Raw genomic sequence first — 18436 nt, forward strand, 5'->3', positions numbered from 1 at the left:
TGTAAAGGAAATTTCTACTTAGAGGAAACTTGTTTTAAGCCTAATTTAAAAACCTAATTTCATTGTAAAGTTTATTCTTTCGTTGTTGATTTATTCGTTATTATATTTTGTATAGCCATGCCATCAAAGAAGCAAGATAAAGGTGGTTGTGTACTTGTATTTGAAAAATTTCTCGATGGAATTGGAGTAAGTTTTGGATCATGAAATTCCCATTTTGATAAAAAGAATACCATTAATACGACCTTTAATTTTTCCTTTTAATTTTTTCCGAAAAAAAAAATGACAAACATTCATTCTCCAATACCTTGAACTATTACTGACTTATTTTTCTCCCCAAAAGTTTTTAGGTAGTCAATTAAGAACGGCGTATTTAGCTACTTCTGAAGTCGTGAAAGAATCTGTGTATCCAATGAAAGAAAACTGTATTAAGAGATATTCTGAAGCAAATCCAACGTGGCAAAATGTTGGAAGTAAAACCAGCAACCCAAATAATAATACAATTACTTTCACGGATACAAAAGGTACTGAAACCATCTTTTCGCAATCAAGTTACAGATCGGGTTTATAAATTTCAAGATTGTTGATGAATCAATAGCTTGTATTAACATTATCTAATCCAAAAATTTTCCCCGATATCACAATTTGTCATTTATTCAATCATCTTGATCATACTTAAGTTCTTTGGTTGACGCCTTCTTTTTCCATTTCATCCCATGAGAGCAATAATCTCTAATATTACATTCTTGACACTATAGACATTTGTAATCGTTAATTTCCTCAATGATTGTAGAAGTATTCTTACCTTTGGATTTATTGGTTTACAGATAGTTTGGCCATAGCCAACAAAAACTTTGTTAATATCGTTCCAATATATCCTAATCACGTATTTTCAAATTGAAGTTTCGAAAGTAGTTTATAATCTGAAAATCACCATTCCCAGGATTTCAACTTACCTTGGAAGCATCTTTTCCATCTCTTTGGATGTTTCAATAGGGTTTTTTGTTTTTACCCAACCAATTCTATTGAAAATACGATGCATATGAGTATCTACAGAAATCCCAACAACTATTCCAAACCCCTAACAAATAATTTTAATGAATATATCAAAGTAATATATCATAAAAATCTTGGATCTTTAATGGTAGATTAACTTACAATCTGTAAAATTAAATTTGCCATTTTTGGTCCAATACCTGGTAACATTACAAGCTGTTCGTATTTTTCAGGAACTTTACCAGAATAATTCTGAATAATGATTCTGGATATTTCTTTCAAATTCTTCGCTTTAGTATTGTAGAATCCAACTCCATATAACATATCTCTTAATGAATCAACCGACTGATTATTAATAAATTCAGGACTTAAACCATTATCAATTAGTCTATTCATACAAGCAGCAGTAACTTCATCTTTTGTTTGGCTGGAAAGAAAGGCTGCTACAAGGACATGAAATCTCTAAATTTGCGAGTTAGTAAAGTCCTTTTTTGAAATCTCAATCTCGTAATTCCTTCCCTCTCACTTACCCATGTATCCTCTGGAAGATTCCTGTTTGCTAAATTGATAAATAATAAGTTAAAAACCATCCATTTTCCAACTTTATTTGGTTTACTTACCAAAAGAGCAACAACCAAAATTGTCGACCGGTGCCAAATTCTGAAGAAATGTTATGCCAAGTTAATTTATTGGATTGAAAGAATTCATTTATCAAACTACCTTTTCTCTGGATGCATTCACCTCTGATAAAAATTATCAATAATTAACACCAAATCCATATTTTCCCTAAACTTTACCTTTCCAAATAATATCGAAATTCTGAAGAGAACGACACTCTGCATCCTCTCTTTTAATTTTTCTGGCCATAAATTAATCTTTTATTTTGTGAACTCTCCTGAAATTAAAATAATTTGTTAATAATAAAAAAAAAAAGAGATGATAAAGTTGATTTGGAAACATGTTTTGAATTCATTTGTTATAAGCGGGACAAATATATATTATATTTATATATATATAAATTATATTTAGTATTAACCATGGTCTATTAAGTTGGATCTAAGAATTAGTATGTAAATTGGTTGTGATCATTCTCAAGCTTGTACTTTTATTCTGAGATTTATATTCAACTTTTGTTATTGCAGAGGATCCAAAATATATTGAATTGAAACATACATGGATTTGAAATAATTTAGGCCAAAACCTTATCGGTATCAAATCTATGACTGCATTGAGCCTGGCAAGCTTTGACAACTATTCCTTGGATATCCTTTTGCACTCCATCGAATGCACTATTGCAACATAAATCACAAACCTCAATTTTGCACTTTTGATCAGTTTCTGTACAAATGTCAAAGGCTTTACTAGTTCCAGAAATACATGTAGCGAGCTGATTAATGTATTCCTTTGTTGAATTTTCAGCATAGCTATCATTAATTGAACAAGCACTCTTGCATGAATTATAGTATGTTCTGTCTGTAATCATATTTGTGTAGTAATCGCAACATTCAGTACAGTAGTTATTAGTACAAGTGACCGACTTTTGTGAATTAGATCCAAACATAGTTTCACAATGTTGTTCTCTCTGCAAAATATGAGTGTTCAAAGTACAAGATTTATAGATAGAATCAGTTTTCTCTTTATCTGTAGAATTTTCGACATCTTTATTGGAGTCAACTCTGAAAGGCTCAAGAGAGACTTTATCAAAGGCTGTTTCAGAACAGTTTTTGACACTAAGTCCTACTCTACCATGTGAGACTTGAGTATCTTTTTCGGTGACCTTAATAATCTCCTTAGTATTTCCATTGTACTTTGTTGAGTAAACATAGATTGTTGTACCTTCAAAGTTTACAAGAATACGATTCCATTCATTTTGTGTGAAACCAAACATGACCTTCTTTAACAGAGTAGTTTTAGCTTTAGTTTTCTTAACCAAAGTTGTGGATGTGTTTGAAACAATAACCTGATAATAATTGTCATTGTCAGTATATCTGAAAATTCCGGATACCTTTCCATTAGAACAAGGTGGATTAAAATCGAAGGAGAAATAACCATTTTTGCAAGTATGAGTTTCTTTTAAGAGTATTCTAGATTCACCAGATGTCTTGACAACCATTGCATTGGTTCTTCCCTTGTATTCCTTAATATATTCCCAGTTACCATTAACATCGTTATTTTTAACAATATCATAAGTTGTCTCAAATGTTGATAAGTAACATTGTTTATAATTTGAGCATCTTGGAGATCTTGGAGCTGGTGACATGAAGAATTTTTTGCAAGATTTGGCCTTAATTGAAACATTATCAAAGTATACGCCGCCAACGACTCCATTTGAATAGAATGCAACAGTACCTGAAAGTAAGCCTTCATCTACAACTTGAAGTTTAACATGTCCAATCTTTGCGTAAATTCTATCTCTTTGTACTGTAATCTCTACTTTTTGGAACTCTCCTTCTTTGAATTTGAAATCTTCTTTTGTATCTAAAATGTAAGTAATACCTTCTTTAAGTCTTAATAGTCTAATTCTCTCTTCTTCTTGGTTGAACTCAAGCAAATAGTAATTAGATAAGTCTCTAACTCTAAATGCAATACCAAAAATACCTGAGACTGGTGGATAGACTTCAGTAGTTAATGTAAAATCAAAGAATCTTCTGTTCTTAATTTGTGCAAAGGTTCCTCTTGGTGAATGTTCCGATGAACCAGTGATTGGAGAATTCTGTCCAAGCAACTTAGTTCTTCCATTAATTGCTGTGGTTGTATAACCCCAATCACTTGGTCCTCTTTGGGTTCTTGGCATATCATATACGGAAAATGTTTGTTCAAATGGCATTTTCTGTGTGTCTAATGTGAAACTTTGGAATCCAGTTTGTGAAGAGTGAATTGCTTCGACGTCGTCTAATTTATCAAGAAGTTCCTTAGTTATTGATTTATATACACCAGTAACCTTTAATAGTTCGTTTGCAATATGATCGACATTGTCAACAACATCCATTATCTTTGGTGATTGTGATTTTGTTAACATTTCTGCTGGCTTTAGTTTTCTTCTCATCTCTAATATTGCCATCTTTGACTCTTCTTGAGTTGCAAAACTTAAAGATGGATCCACACCATATGACTCATCAATATATTGTGAAGCTTCCTTCAAAATTTTACTAATGAAAGGCTCATTTGTTTTTCCTTCCCATAAATCTGTTTTGATAACTGGAGTGGAGACTTTAACTGGATTTTGTAATTTTTGTCCTTGTTTTGCCTGTTGATTTAGAGTTGTAGCGGTAGAGAGTTGATGTAGATCATTTCCTCCCTTTGAAATAACATCAATTGGACATTCCTTTGAAATAGTACTAATTCTTAAACTTCTAGTTGGAATGCCTGATAATTTTTCTGACTCAATTTCATTCTTAGTTGATCCTTCGTATGAATTCTTTGGACCTTCCAAAGCTACATTGAACATTCCTCCTGTATTTGTAGAAATTACTCCAACTTGTAAAGCAGCTTTGCAAATTGAACTTTTTTCTGAGTAAACACCATCGCTTCCATAAACCTTGGTTTTATACTCTGCACAACCTGGTGGGCATTGTACAATGATGTTTGTGTTAATTGGTCCTTCGAATATTGGATTTTTATATGCAACAGTGTCACAATCAATATCAACGTGATTAATTTGTTTTTGAGTTGGTACCACATTTGTTGAACAAACAATTCCAACAATATTTGAATTTTTTAAGTTGAAGAAACTTAAATAATTTTCACTGAATCCAAGTCCTACAGCATCGTTTCCAAATAATGTTGTAGCAGTAGATTCTGGAGATGCCAAAGAGAGAACCAAGCTGGTCAGATCTGTTGTTCCATCTCTTAAATCTTGATATGATCCTGTGCACTTTCCATCTAAACAACCATAATCAACAGCCAATGGAATACCGCTACCTTCAGATAATTTGAATCCCATAATTCCTAATGCGCTCTTGATTCCAGAAATTTGTTCAATATTTCTAAGTACTAATGGCTCCATTCCAACATGTGCACAGTACTTTCTTATATCTGAAACAGATGTAACTGAAATATATGATCCTGGATTTCCACCATCATTCCAAATATAATATGATGCTCCAAACTTAATATCACACCATACTCGAATAGGTTCTGGAGCACATCTTGGTAATATCCAGTAGAAACCAGAAATTGCATTTGGATTTCTTGAAGCAATTGAAAAACAATCTTCTGCTGGGAGATTTGGCTCATCCCCCGGCTCATTTCCAACTCCAACAGAAATTTCGTCCTTAACTGCTCCTAAACCTTCTTTTAATTGTTTAGCATTTGAAATATAATCTTCTAAACGGGATACATATTCTTTCTTATCAGTAAAACATTCATCAATCGATGGAAGCAAAGTATTAACTCTATCATTTAACACTCCAAGGTTTTTTGTTCTGGACAAAACATCTCTAGCTGCGCTCTTTACCATTTCAGATGCCTTAGAATTAAAATCTTCTACATAATTCAAAAAGTATTTATCTCTTGCATCTTTTGATAAGGCAGCATCTCTACAGAATGAAACCACAGATCTTAAATTATTTGTCATTAATTCAATTTCTCTAATACCATACAAATATTTGTTGGAGTATTTACCATATCTTGGATGTGGCTTTTCCATGACAATCTGAATGAAATCTGAAATTACTCCGTTCATCTCATTCAATGTTGTATTTGATGGATTACCCTCAACCTTTGTAATCTGTTTCATTTCGCCATCTACCTTTGCTGCGATAGAATAAGTAAATGGAGGAAATTCCCAATCAATTCTTAAATTTTTAAGTTGATAAGTCATATTAGCTGACAAATTGATTGAAACCTTGTGTTCACCAGTACTTTCAAAAGCTGCTGATGCCCAATATGTCGCTATATCACTATCTATTGCTGCATCCACTGTATGTAATGCATCCATTGTGGAAGAAGCTGTTCCACTCAATTCCAACTTTGTTGTTCCAACTCCGAAACCTGCCTTGTTTATTTGATTAACACATGCATTTGTTCCTTTAACCTGTAATTGAGAATTTTCATTAAACTCCCAGAATGATCGACCATCTTCAGCCTGTTCTGCAATTTCACAATCTTGAATAAGCAAAGGAGAAGATCCACTGAAGTCGCCATTTGCTACGATCAAACATTTTGGAGGATTACTTGCTGCACTGATTATTTGCCCATTTGGCCCCATTTTCCATAATTCTCTTCCATCCCCTGCAGAAATACCATATACACATGAATCTAAATCTACTTGAGCGAAGTCATCCTGAACTCTACCTCCAATGACCTGTAAGCAGTTGTCCCCTTTCTCGTCTGTAATTCCCGATATAATCATCGCTAATGGAGAACCTGATCCAAGAGCAACCAGCTGTCTAATACCAATATATTGGCTTGGCTTTGCCTTCATTTGGATTTTCACTGCTCTCACATCTCTTGAATGGTCGAACATGAAGTCTTCAGTAAATTCCTTCTCGTTCTGAGTTGCTCTTCTATTTGGAACTACAATTTCATAATTAATTCCATCAGGAGAAACCTGGATTTGAGTTTCTCTTGGACTTGAGCTCCAAACTATTTTCAAACCAATTGCTTTTGCTGTTGCTGAGATAAAAGCTGTATAAACAATTTGTTGTTCTGCTGAGAGGTTACTTGCGGACCTCCACTCGCTATTTCCCATATTCAATGCATTTGATGGGTCAAATTCTCCATTAAAACTGCTCCCTACTAAAGTTGAGCTAGAAATTGCCTTCTTGAAGAAGTAGTAGTTTGATTCACCATCTTTTGCAGTTACTATAAGAGAAATACTCAAAAATGCTAACAAAAATGAAAATGTCTTCCACCTCATCGTATTCCAATTAATACTTCCCTTTTCTACTAAAATAATGATTTAAAATTACTTGTGTTATTAACACAATAAAATTTTAAAAATCATTCAACTTTTTTCCAAGTTCTCAGTTAATAACTGCCAGAATTTTTTTTTTGGGTTTTATTTTCACAACGGTATAGGAAAACTGCGCATGTGCATGCAAATCCCCACCGGTATTAGAAATAATAAAAAAACTATTTTCAGTTTTTATTTTACATGTAATATAATTAAATTTATAATTATAGCTAAAATCCTAAAGTTATAATTTATTCATCAAAAAATGATATATTAGGTGAGGTTGGAATTTTTTTTTCTTTACGAAAAAAAAATTTATTATTAATAATTTGAACTCTAATAGTAATAGATGATCTTCAAATTATTAATTAGGTATTTTGTGGGATTTCTTTGTATTCAGCTTCTCTCTTGATTTCATCATATGAATTATTGAGACTTTCAGTGTAATTTGAAATTTCATTATTTCGATCAAAAAAACTTCCCCTACTTTGCTTCTTCTTAGGATACCCATCTACACTCTTTGATCTCTTTCTTTCCTTTTTACAGCTATTTTTCTTCTTTTCGTTCTTCGAATTAGTTAAAATTGGCGTTGCATTTGCCTTAGTTTCATCTTGATTTTTTGAGATATTAGCTTCTATAGATTTCTTTAAAGCTTCCCTTTGGAATATATGAGACCACAAAGCTCGATATTCCTCATCTCTAGTACAGCCTGGACAATACCAAGTCTTTTGTGGTTCATTAATTATCTTTAAACATAGAAAATGAAACCAAACACCATAAATACATTGATTTCCAGATTCACATCTAATCATATTGTCTAGTACAGGTTGTTTACAGAAACAAAATTTGGATGTTTCATCAGAAATAGAGTGAAAATCATTTACCTCAATTTTTGGACTACCAGCTTGAACTGTACAGACTTCTTCCTCAAGAACTTTTGCTTGAATACGTTTACTTTTGCGGACTTTTAAAGAATTTGAATTCTTTTGTAAATCATTCGACTTCACAGTATCATGATTTGAACTCTCATTAGATAAATTAACTTTTTGAAGCTTCATAAATGCTTCGCTAATATTATTTCGAAGCAAATTTGTCATTTCAAGTTCATCCTTTGCCCATTGCATTTCAATTGAAGCACAATTTTCAATCATCATAGTGATATACCTCAAAATGCTGATGTAAGATCTCAGTTTATACTTCTTTTGCTCGACAGAATCAATTTCAGACACTTCCTCAATACTGAATCCGTGATTTCTCTGTCTTTTAGAGTCTTTAGTTAAAACACATTCTTGGAATTGCTGTTCCAAATTCCACATAATTCTTGAAATATCATCTTCAATATACTCAATACATAACTTTGTATTATATTGAAGCCTTTGGCTTCTACAATTAGGAATTTGTGAGTCAAAGAAGTTAACTCCTTGATTATTAAATTCCGAATTATCCAGGTAATCTGGAGTAACATCTTCTTTCTCACTCTCCACAACATTCCCGGGAACAGTTTTAACTGAATTCGGAAAACCAGTTGTTATATTATTTGAATAAAACTCTGTTTGATATACAGGTTCTTTCTTTTCTTGGTCTTCTGGGGAATACCAACTTGATGAGAACATATAGGGGTAACTGTGGTCTTGATTCAACCCCGGTAAATCCGAGAAATCACCTGGGCATCCCCAGGAATGATCCCAGTCACTTTCATCGGACGAAATTGAGGAATCTGACATAAAAATAGATTATTATTCCATCACAAGTTTTACAAAGGAAATATATAAAAATATTGAAAATGGCGGCAAGCCCGAAAATCTTATTAAATATTAGTACATTTTGAGAATCTACATGTTTGTTTACAACATCTGAAACCCCATTTTTTGGCCTCCAAATCGTAATAAGAGCCCCAAACTTGGGTGTGATTCGATATATATTCGTCTTCAACGTAAATTGAAGACACAAATTTTTTTGTGGTTTTTGTATTCATGCTACTAAGGTCGCCAACTGTTGTTGGCCTTTCAGTTAACTCTAACTTTGAGATGCTGGGCTGGTTATTTCTTTCATACTTTCTGGAAATTTCTTCTAGCTTCTTGAGATTGTCATTATCTTTGTTTGATATACTTGATTTATATAACATTTCTGATCTGGTCGGTAGTGCTTGTAGGTGTATACTTTCCCCTTGTTTATGTTTATTATATGCAAATGCTTCCATGAGGAGTATCTTTGACACTTCTCCAGAATTCCTAATTGCGTTGTCTCCCCTATAGGTATTGCCAATATTTGAAGATTTGTGAAATGGATCTTCTCTCATCGATCTGCTTTTTGGGTCATAAAAAGCAGAGTTGAGGTCCAAATTACGCAAGTACTTTGCAGTATCTTCTCTAATTCTCAAATTCCTTACATTTGTCCTGGTTTTATCTGAAGAGGCACCAAAAGTTGTTTCATCAAAGTCTCCCAACTTTAGCTCATCCTTCTCATCTAATTCTTCATTCTTATCTTCAGGGTTGTTCTTGTTATTTGACAAGGACTCCTCCACTTTTTTTGCTCTTTTTTGTCTGGCAAGTTCCTCCACTGCCTCAAATTGCTCTATTATCGGTTTGTAGTCCTCGGGTCTAAAACCTCTCCATCTATCTCTCTTTTCATCTAAATTAGTTGTTTTTCTGATTTCTGGAATTATCTCGTCTGGGCAAATATCCAAGTTATTCCACTTAGCACCTACTTTCCTTGGACGTTCCAAACAATCACGTGCCTGGTGAGTCATGGAACCACAGTTTGTGCATGCTCCTTTCCTATATTTTACATGAGCCTCTCCGAGCACTCCCTTTTTTATACCACTATCCAAGTCAATTCTTGCCTCATCTGCCCTAAGTCTTTGGTGCTCTAAGCTGCTTTCTTGCTGATTAATATACCAAGGAGCCTTAGCAATGAACTGGGGAATATGAGGATTTAAAGCATCATCCGATGTTGTATTGGCACCTCTAACGTCATCTCTACCAATCTCCTCCGTAGCCGAGTCATCTCTTTCGTCTAAGTTCATTAAAAATTTTCAAGCCTTGGCATTACTCAATTTTCAAACAACTTTGGCGCCAAGTTCACTGTCAAAATCTAGCATGCAAAGTCAAAACAAAAGCAGGATGAGGGGAACAATTAGCTAGTTAATTAAAACGGGATTATAATGAAAAAAAACTACTTATCATCTACTTTGAGCCACTCACTGAATAAAACTTTAAAAAAGTAGTCTGGCCAAAGCGAAATACTAAGCCCAGAAATTAGGGTAATCCAAAGAAGAACATTATTATATAAGGGAATCCAAATCGTATAGACGTCGCTTCCAATTGAAAACGAAGCAGCACAAACAAAAAGAGTGCAAATCCAACTGAATAAAGAAAATGCCACAGCAAATCCAAGTAAGTAGTGGATATGGTCAGCCATTAATAGAACTTTGATATTTACAACTAATATTACCAAATAATAAATGGCTGCTCCTACTATTGACTGGTTTGAGCCAAACAAATTTGTGCTATTAACTCTAAAAAGTATGTATGGGATTGTAAAAACAACAAAGATATGCCAAGCCGAGTTAAGTAGATAAATTAAACAAATCTTTGTATTCAAAAATTTGTTTTCAGGGCCAAAACTGTACAGATGTGGCTTAGATAAGGATTCTGACTTTGTGACATCAAAGTCAAATACTGAAACTACAACGATGGGAACTGAAGAAAGAATTACATTATAAACTTGGTACCAATAGTCAAAATAGAGCCTAGTCCCACTCCAAAGAGTGAAGAATCCATAAATAAAAACAGGAATACCAACTGTTAAATTCTTGTAAAACATATATAAGGCCAATTTACATATCCTTCTATATGCAAGCCTCCCATGAACTAAAAGCAGCACCTTTAGGTCCTTAAAAGATGTTATGCCATAATCTGCAGTTAAAAAGGCCTGGTTACCTTCTAGTCCTCTAATTCCTACTCCAACATTGGCTGTCTGAATCATATTGCAATCATTTGCTCCATCTCCCACTGCAAGAGTTATTTCATCCATATGCTTCCTCACAATCCTGACAATGTTACCTTTTTGTGAAGGTGCAAATCTTGCAAAAACTACAGTACGGCACTTACAACACATCTGTACAAAAAGCTTTTCAATTGAACTTATACTGGAGGTGATATCCTCGAATCTTTTACATTCTGAAACAAAATCATTGTTTGCAAGTGACCCTGAGAAAATCTCTCCCAGAACAGCTCCATCAATAAGTATTGAAAAGTTAGTTTCTTTCTTTTCAGATTTTGAACCACTAGCTTTAACTTTCCTTAGGAATCTTTCACTTTTGTCTGACTCTAAGTCTATGCCTAATGATTTACAGATACTTAAAACCCTTTTCTTAATTTCAGATTTATTCGAACATGTACTTTCTGTGAGTTCTAAGATTTCATGTCCAGGACTCAGTAATCCAGCTGAAGCGGCGATTTCCCTAGCAGTTTCAACCTTATCTCCAGTGAGCATCCAAATCTTGATTCCAGCATCTCTCAAACATTTGATCGTTTCTGGTACTTCATCCTGTAGTCTATCTTCGACTCCCGTTACCCCTTGAAGTAAAAGATCCTTTTCAATCATAGAAGCAGCTTCCTGTAGAGATGATTCCCTATTTTCAACATTGTTCACAGCTAGTTGATATTTTTGGTTCCAATCTGCAAACTCATCTTCCGAAATCTCCTTTTCAGTAATACAAAGGACTCTCAAAGCTTGATTAGCCATTTTATTTCCAATCTCCAGATCCTTCTGAAATTTCTCCATATTTGACTGTCTCAATAAAGGAATCATAGCAGAATCTGCTCCTTTTGAAAAGACCATAATCCTTTCTCGGTAAAGCTCAGACATAATGCGGAGGTCCTTCATATTATGTTCGGAATTTAGTCTTTTTATTCTCACTACTGTACTACTTCGTTTCCTATCACTGGTAAAAGGAATCTTTGCAAGTATTTCAACATCCAAAAGTTCTCCAAAAACATCCAATATCAAATGTTTAGTTTTTGGATTTAGGCATATAAGGGAAACCCCCAAGTACTGCGCTCCATAACATAGAGCAGCCTCGTCTGGAAATTGAGCTGAATATAGGGGGAAATTTGATTTAGGTTTCTGTTTTGTGTTGGAACTGTTGTTTGATGCGGATTTGGAACTTTGACTTGAAATTGATTTGATACTTGTCATAAAATTTGATCCAAGCCTAGACTTAGGCTTATTATCGGGATTCAAAGTAATATCTGAGTTTAATCCAGTTAGATAAGTACTTGGTGAGAAAGTCTCTGGAAGGATATCAGGTTCTATTCTTCCTGAGTTATATAACATGCTAAACATCTCGCTTTGGTTTTCAATGACAATAGAATTGTTTACTGCAATACCAATCAAAAGGTTTCCAATTTTGATGCTCTGACTATTTCTGGACTTGATATCCAAAAGTATATTCTCATCTTTGATATTCACCTGAGGAATTTCTATTTCCCTGATTAAATTATCCTCTTTTGAAGAGGAAGTTTCAGTTGAGCCATAATGAACTCCACCAACACTCAGTGATTTGAATTCCATAATATTCCTGGTAAGGGTCCCAGTCTTATCTGAAAAGATATATCTAACTTGTCCAAGATCCTCATTTAAGTCTGAATTTCTAGCAACAGCATAAGTATTATTCACTGCATCATACATTGCTCTATCTCTAGAAATGAACTGACCTTGAATTGCCTTAACAATCTTCATTGAGACTACTAGAGCAATTGGGATAATATTTGCAAGTAAAACGATCCAAGTACAGAATCTAACAACAGGGACAAAAGAAATTGGAATGGCCTGGCCAGTGGCTCTATATGATATCTCATTAACGTCAGAAACCCCAAGGTAATCAAGATGATCAAACACTCCGTCAAATATGTATTTATATGTTAGCAGGGAGCCTGTCATACAGAGACAAAATAGAATAACCAGGACTACCAAAACCATTTTGTTTGTGAATTTATCAACATTACTCATCTTCTTGGTAGGCTTTAGAGAGTTCATCTGGATCTTTGACTCATGTCCTGCATATACTATACAGCCAATAGCCCATTCTGTTGACCTAAGGATGCATCCCCTCAATACAATGTTGTCAAGATTTATAGGGAATTGGGTAATTGTGTTTCCTTGGGTAACCAGGCCTTCAGAAATTGGAGGGAGTCTTATAATCGCAGTCCCATCAAAGTTATGTAAATCTTTCCCAGGAGGAGAGCATTCAATTAAACCTTCTAAATACCTCGCTCTCTTGATTACATCATGAATATTGTTCCCAAGCATCTTGGTTGATTCCTTGTGGGAAAACCTTCTTTTTAAGTTTGATTCTCCATCCAAGGAAGAAGTATCTATAAAAACATCCCCATTCTCTGATGAGGTTGAAAGGAGAACAATATCAGCAGGAATAGTCTCGTGGTTCCGTAATAAAACAATATCCCCGACTTTAAGCTCACTAGAACTCGACCTTTCTGATCCCTCAATTCCTAAAAACCAAGAATGGCTTGTATTTGATTGCTTATCATTTTCACTCTTAAAAGATATCACGTGCTTGAGAGAAGGATTCTTGTTCTTGGGTTTTTCTGCTTCCTCCAAGTCGCAAGCCAAAGTCCTTCCATGAATATAATTAATAAATGGAAATCTCTTAATAACAATAACCTCTCTTTCATTTTCAATTCGGTCATTTTGGTGTCTGTTAAGATCCTCCCACCCATCTTTTACAGCGCCAACAAACAAAACAAAAACCAAAGGAAGTGCTAGTGTAGGTATTCCATTCGTTGACGAAATGGAGGGAAATATCTGAAGCAATGAGATTACCAAAAAATAAAAGTTCACAGGTCTACAAAACTGCTCAAAAAGATACTTTGGAATAAAGTTCAGTACTGTGTATCTTGAAGTCCTAATAAAGTTGCCAGAAAAATTTCTAACTTGTCTGTTGTTTATCACAACTAGTCTTGGTCGGCTGCTCGTAATATCGTAAAGTCAATTAATTCCTGTCCAAACTTATTTCAATTCAATTAAATATAACTTACCTTTCTTTTACCACAGAAAACCTCTTTGAGGCTTTCCCCAAAACGAACATATTCCAAGCTTTGAGAATATATTCATTAATTTCACTTTAATGGTATTTCTAAGGCAAAAAATTATAGACACATTTTGTATGGCGCCCAAACAAACAAAAAATTAGTTTTCACAATGTGTGAAAAAAAAGGTTTAAGCCTTCCACCGAAGAACGATGAGCTTAGAAGAGAGGAAAATGAGTCGTTAAAAGGTGAGTCATTAACTCTAAGGCTCAATTTCAAGGATCTGGATGGAATTGTTGAGGAGCTTAGTGTAAATTCTTCTACTGAAGTGGGATTTGTCAAACTTTTGATAGCCAAAAGTAAAAATGTGCAGGCAAAGGATATTAGAATATTCCACAATGGAAAGAATATGATCAATCCCATGTCTTTGTGTGACCATCCAGGTGTTTCACCTCCTTCAGTTGATGTAGATGTTTATCTTAATTCAGTATAGACTATTACAAAGAGGTAGGTAATTGACACAAGTCCTATTTTGGGAAAGAAAAACTAATCAATAAGCAGTATTCAATATATTATAATACCTGTCTAACATATGATTGGTAGTTTTCTATGAACTTCCTCAGAATTTGCTTAAATTGAAGGTCATTTGTTTGAGAAATCTCATTCAATAGTTTAAATGTCTCATCTAGAAGTCCACTACCGGGCATAAATGATAGGAGCACAAAGTAGTGATACCCAAAAAACAAGGAAATACTTCTTCTTGCGAATGAAACGCTATCTGGGTTATTAACAGCATTTGGATTATTTTGTGTGAAAGCCGCTTTAGTCCCAGAAAGAACCAAATCTCTTGTAGCTACTACCACATTCAAAGGAACAATAATAGAACTTGTATCTTGGCCATGTTGATACTTTTGGCCTATTTGAGTTGTTCTCTTATTTTGTTTATTGGAGTTTTTCTCTACAAGGACAAGAGGAGCTTCCCCTTTAATTAGTAGCTTAAGAAACGTCAGCTGAGAGTTTAGCAATGATTCTTCCTTTTGAGAGTTATTCAATATTGAAAACCATAGAAAGGATGTGGCAACTTCAATTCCCATCTTCTTAAGCTCTTGTGACATGTTCGAGGAGTTTAGATCTGAACAAGTAAGTATTTTCAAGTATATACTTGTAATTACCTCAACTGACTGGATGTAAATATCTTGCTCTGTGAATAAATGCCTATCTCCATTATACTCGAGCCAATGAATTGGAGTCGAGAGAGATGGAAGTAAGCTTGAGATTAGAAAACATAGAATGGGATTTTGAATGTTCGCCAAAGCTTCTCTAAACAAAAAAGCCGAAGGGACCAAATTTACATAAGATTTTATCCCAAAATTAGATGTCACTCCTACTGGATTTAGAATTACCTGATTTAGTATTTGTTTTGCCTCACTCATTTTTTCCCCTTGAGTAGAACATAATTTTGCTAAAAGCTCGAGACTTGTTTTTCCCTTTGAAAGCTGGTTAATGATCTTCACAAGTGAAAGTTGTATGGACATTCTAGCTTGATGAGCTTCCACTGAAAATGCTATATCCTCTAGTACTGTTTGTCTAAATCTCTCATCTATGCTACAAAGGGATATAGGGGATGGCCAACATAACAACCATAGTTTCAAAATATATAGGAATATTTCTGGAATCAGTGTCTCAAATATATTTGTAAAGTCTTCCGAGTTTCCATGTAATGTTACCAAATGGCAAATTAAATGAGATATTTCCTCGCATGCTTCCGAGTATCTTGATCCTTGGAATGCTTTTTGCATCCTATTCTCTGAATCAATTAAAGATGCCAAAAATGAGCTACAAATAGGAACTATGTAATTACAAATTTCAGGACCCATGATTCGTATAAACCTATGCATAGGTGAAAGCACGGATATCTGAAGTCCACCACTTTCTGAGATTAAAACCGAGTTTGAACATCTTGCGAGCAGCAAAAGAATGTTCAGAGAAGCTCTCCAAAGATGGGACAAAGCTGGAATCTGTTCAGTGAGAGCATCTGAGATTGAAGAAATCATTTGAACAAGTTCCATTGCACTTCTCCACTTTAGAAGGTCATTTTTTATATCATTTCCACCAGAATTCTGTGAAATCTGCTCAATTAGCTTGTGAGACAACTCTAGCATGGGCTTTACAATTTCCTCATATTGAAGAACCACCTCCTGTTGTTCTGTAATGTTACTTCTAGATTTCAATTTGTTGAATAAGAGGAAACCAATTGCTTCACAAATAGTGTTTAAAGATTTGGATCCCAATCCACTTTTGAAAGACTCAAGACATTCATTTTCAATTGTACCTTTTTCAGCAAGCTTAAGTATCAGACTCAATGTCTCATGTGACCTCAGTAATAGTACTAACTTCGGAATATAATCAAAAAGACAATTGCTAAATGATTTGGTGATCCCTACAACCGACTTGGAAGATTGGTAGGAAATTGAGTAGTGTGGGTTAAGAAACCCACAATTAGAGAGTAATACATCAAGGATTTTGTTAAGAATCTTCCTAGTTTCATCAGTCTGGATATTAAGAGTTCCCCCACTATTGCTCCCAATAAGATCTGTAAAGTTCCTAAAAATTTGAAGAATTGAGTTTCTCAGGAATATTTCCCTGTGAATTCCAGATTCTGTTGGCTTGTAGCACTTACAGTTGAAATACATAATTTCAGAACACTCTAAAATAGACCCAACAAATCTGATATAATGGCTGGAAATTAAAAGATTTGAATCAGATAAAGAGGCATTTCTAGACTTGAGTAGCTTTCTCTTTTCTGCTAGGGAGGCTTGTCCAAACTTTGCAATCAGAAAAGAAACGGAGTCAACCTGGTTAAAACTTACAGATTGGATATCTGAAGTAAGATTTTTAATAATCATCTCCATGAATTCACAAACTATTTCAGGCTTAAGGTCCAAAAGAGAAAGGAATAAGGCTCCAAAATCTGGTGAGTTTTTTCCTCGATTCATGACTCCAGGGAAATCTGTATCAGATTCACCTCCAGTTTGATAAAAGTAGTGAGAATCAGGTTTCTTTAGAGCATTCAATAGAGCAAATAAGACTCCTGATACGAAATTTGAAAAGAAAGATGTATTATTATTTAGATCTTGTGAAAGTCTTGATAAATAAGAATCATTTGACGAGAGTACCAATGAAAAATGAGTTAAGAACTTACATGTTTCTTGTTTAATTTGTTTAAACTCTGAGCTCTCGATTGAAAGTATAATATTCAAAGATGGAAGCAAAGTCTCAAGAATCTCCATTCCTGTTTTAAAAGCAGCCAGATCACTTTCCTCTGCATTTTTAGACTCTTGTTCTAAGAATAGGTTTTTTATGGCTAAGAAGAGTTCATTTATAATTTTAAGAACAAAATTAGCCCTAAATGACAAAAGAAATAAACAAAAGTCTTTAAAAATATCTCCAAAAGGGCCTTGTTCTATAGAAATAATGGTTTCTGGATTCTCTAAAATGGGCCACTTCCCTAGAATTTGAGATTGAAAATACTCTGGAGTAATATCCTTTATATTGAGGGTAATCTGATTTTCAACCAAATATGAGATATTTAAATCCTTAAAGAGTTGAATTTTGACTTTAGGAGGCATTCCCTTTAAAAGAATTGCAGATAGAAAATTCAAAGTTTCAACAACAACAGGAGAATCAATGGGATTCAGAAAGCTGAGAATAATAGAAAGAACCTCATTATTCACAGCATAGCTTATATCAATCCAATCAATGAAAGATTCCATCATCTTCATAGAAGAAGAAAGTAGTTGAATTCTATCTTTAGTAAGAGACTGACTCTTGTGTTTGGAAACCACAAAAATCCAGGCTTGAACAATATGATTTAAATCGCCATTTACTCTCATAATATCTTTAATCTTACGTCTTATTGAGATATCTTCAGCAGATTGCAACCCAATATTACTAACAATCATTTTATCAAAGGTACATAATATCCTTATAAACATGTCTGGCATCCAATCATGCGCTGTAACCAAAGAAACTATGTCTAAAAATGCAGATGGCCAGTTCTCCGGATAATCAGCATATATCATAGTTACATATAACTCAGAAATTTTGTTTTTTAAATAGCTTTGAGTGTTTCCCATACGAACTGGATCACGTAGATAGTCTGATAATGCCTCCCTGATCACCTTCTTGCTATCAATCATTAGCTTACAGGAAACCGTCTTGTTCTCCTCACCAGGAAAAGTCCCTATCATCTTAATCAAACTTCCAACACTCCAAAATCTAACATCATCATCAGTTCCTGTAGTAAAGTGTTTCAGACATATCTTCCAGCCTTCAGACGATCCTACCACTAATTCACATACTTCCAAACTCCTCAATTTCTCGGATGGAGTAGATCCTGGAGAATTTAATGTTTTTATCGCTTTCTCAAGATCATCCATTATTCTGTCAATTACGACAAGTATTTTTGCTAATATAATCCACATCAGGCGGGAAA

General features: G+C 34.2%; 7 protein-coding genes across 7 annotated transcripts; 1 reads left to right on the forward strand and 6 right to left on the reverse strand.

The window, feature by feature from the left end:
- Positions 1–680: 680 nt before the first annotated feature.
- cgd7_1720 (endonuclease III, putative) lies at positions 681–1455 on the reverse strand (the record flags this gene model as incomplete). The annotated part of the gene is made up of 4 exons (XM_001388343.1): positions 681–749; positions 803–875; positions 954–1078; positions 1156–1455. Coding segments are annotated over 4 exons (567 nt in total), but the record flags the coding sequence as incomplete, so codon positions are not given.
- Positions 1456–2182: 727 nt separating this feature from the next.
- Positions 2183–6853, reverse strand: cgd7_1730 (CpCCp1/Cpa135; the record flags this gene model as incomplete). The annotated part of the gene is made up of 1 exon (XM_628349.1): positions 2183–6853. The coding sequence occupies one exon, from the start codon at positions 6851–6853 to the stop codon at positions 2183–2185; it is 4671 nt and encodes a 1556-aa protein (XP_628351.1).
- Positions 6854–7257: 404 nt separating this feature from the next.
- cgd7_1740 (Ing1 like PHD finger protein) lies at positions 7258–8613 on the reverse strand (the record flags this gene model as incomplete). Its single annotated transcript, XM_628350.1, has 1 exon — positions 7258–8613. The coding sequence occupies one exon, from the start codon at positions 8611–8613 to the stop codon at positions 7258–7260; it is 1356 nt and encodes a 451-aa protein (XP_628352.1).
- An 83-nt stretch (positions 8614–8696) lies between these two features.
- cgd7_1750 (step II splicing factor SLU7, putative) lies at positions 8697–9914 on the reverse strand (the record flags this gene model as incomplete). The annotated part of the gene is made up of 1 exon (XM_001388344.1): positions 8697–9914. One exon carries the CDS (start codon positions 9912–9914, stop codon positions 8697–8699), a length of 1218 nt encoding a protein of 405 aa, XP_001388381.1.
- Positions 9915–10063: 149 nt separating this feature from the next.
- Positions 10064–13900, reverse strand: cgd7_1760 (P-type ATpase (calcium/phospholipid-transporter), 9 transmembrane domains; the record flags this gene model as incomplete). The annotated part of the gene is made up of 1 exon (XM_628351.1): positions 10064–13900. A coding segment is annotated over one exon (3837 nt), but the record flags the coding sequence as incomplete, so codon positions are not given.
- A 213-nt stretch (positions 13901–14113) lies between these two features.
- Positions 14114–14434, forward strand: cgd7_1770 (hypothetical protein; the record flags this gene model as incomplete). The annotated part of the gene is made up of 1 exon (XM_628352.1): positions 14114–14434. One exon carries the CDS (start codon positions 14114–14116, stop codon positions 14432–14434), a length of 321 nt encoding a protein of 106 aa, XP_628354.1.
- A 79-nt stretch (positions 14435–14513) lies between these two features.
- Positions 14514–18425, reverse strand: cgd7_1780 (tRNA exportin type nuclear export protein; the record flags this gene model as incomplete). The annotated part of the gene is made up of 1 exon (XM_628353.1): positions 14514–18425. One exon carries the CDS (start codon positions 18423–18425, stop codon positions 14514–14516), a length of 3912 nt encoding a protein of 1303 aa, XP_628355.1.
- Between the last annotated feature and the right edge of the window lie 11 nt (positions 18426–18436).

The sequence above is a fragment of the Cryptosporidium parvum genome, chromosome 7, assembly GCF_000165345.1.
Source record: "Cryptosporidium parvum Iowa II chromosome 7, whole genome shotgun sequence".
In the NCBI taxonomy this organism is placed as follows: Eukaryota; Apicomplexa; class Conoidasida; order Eucoccidiorida; family Cryptosporidiidae; genus Cryptosporidium; species Cryptosporidium parvum.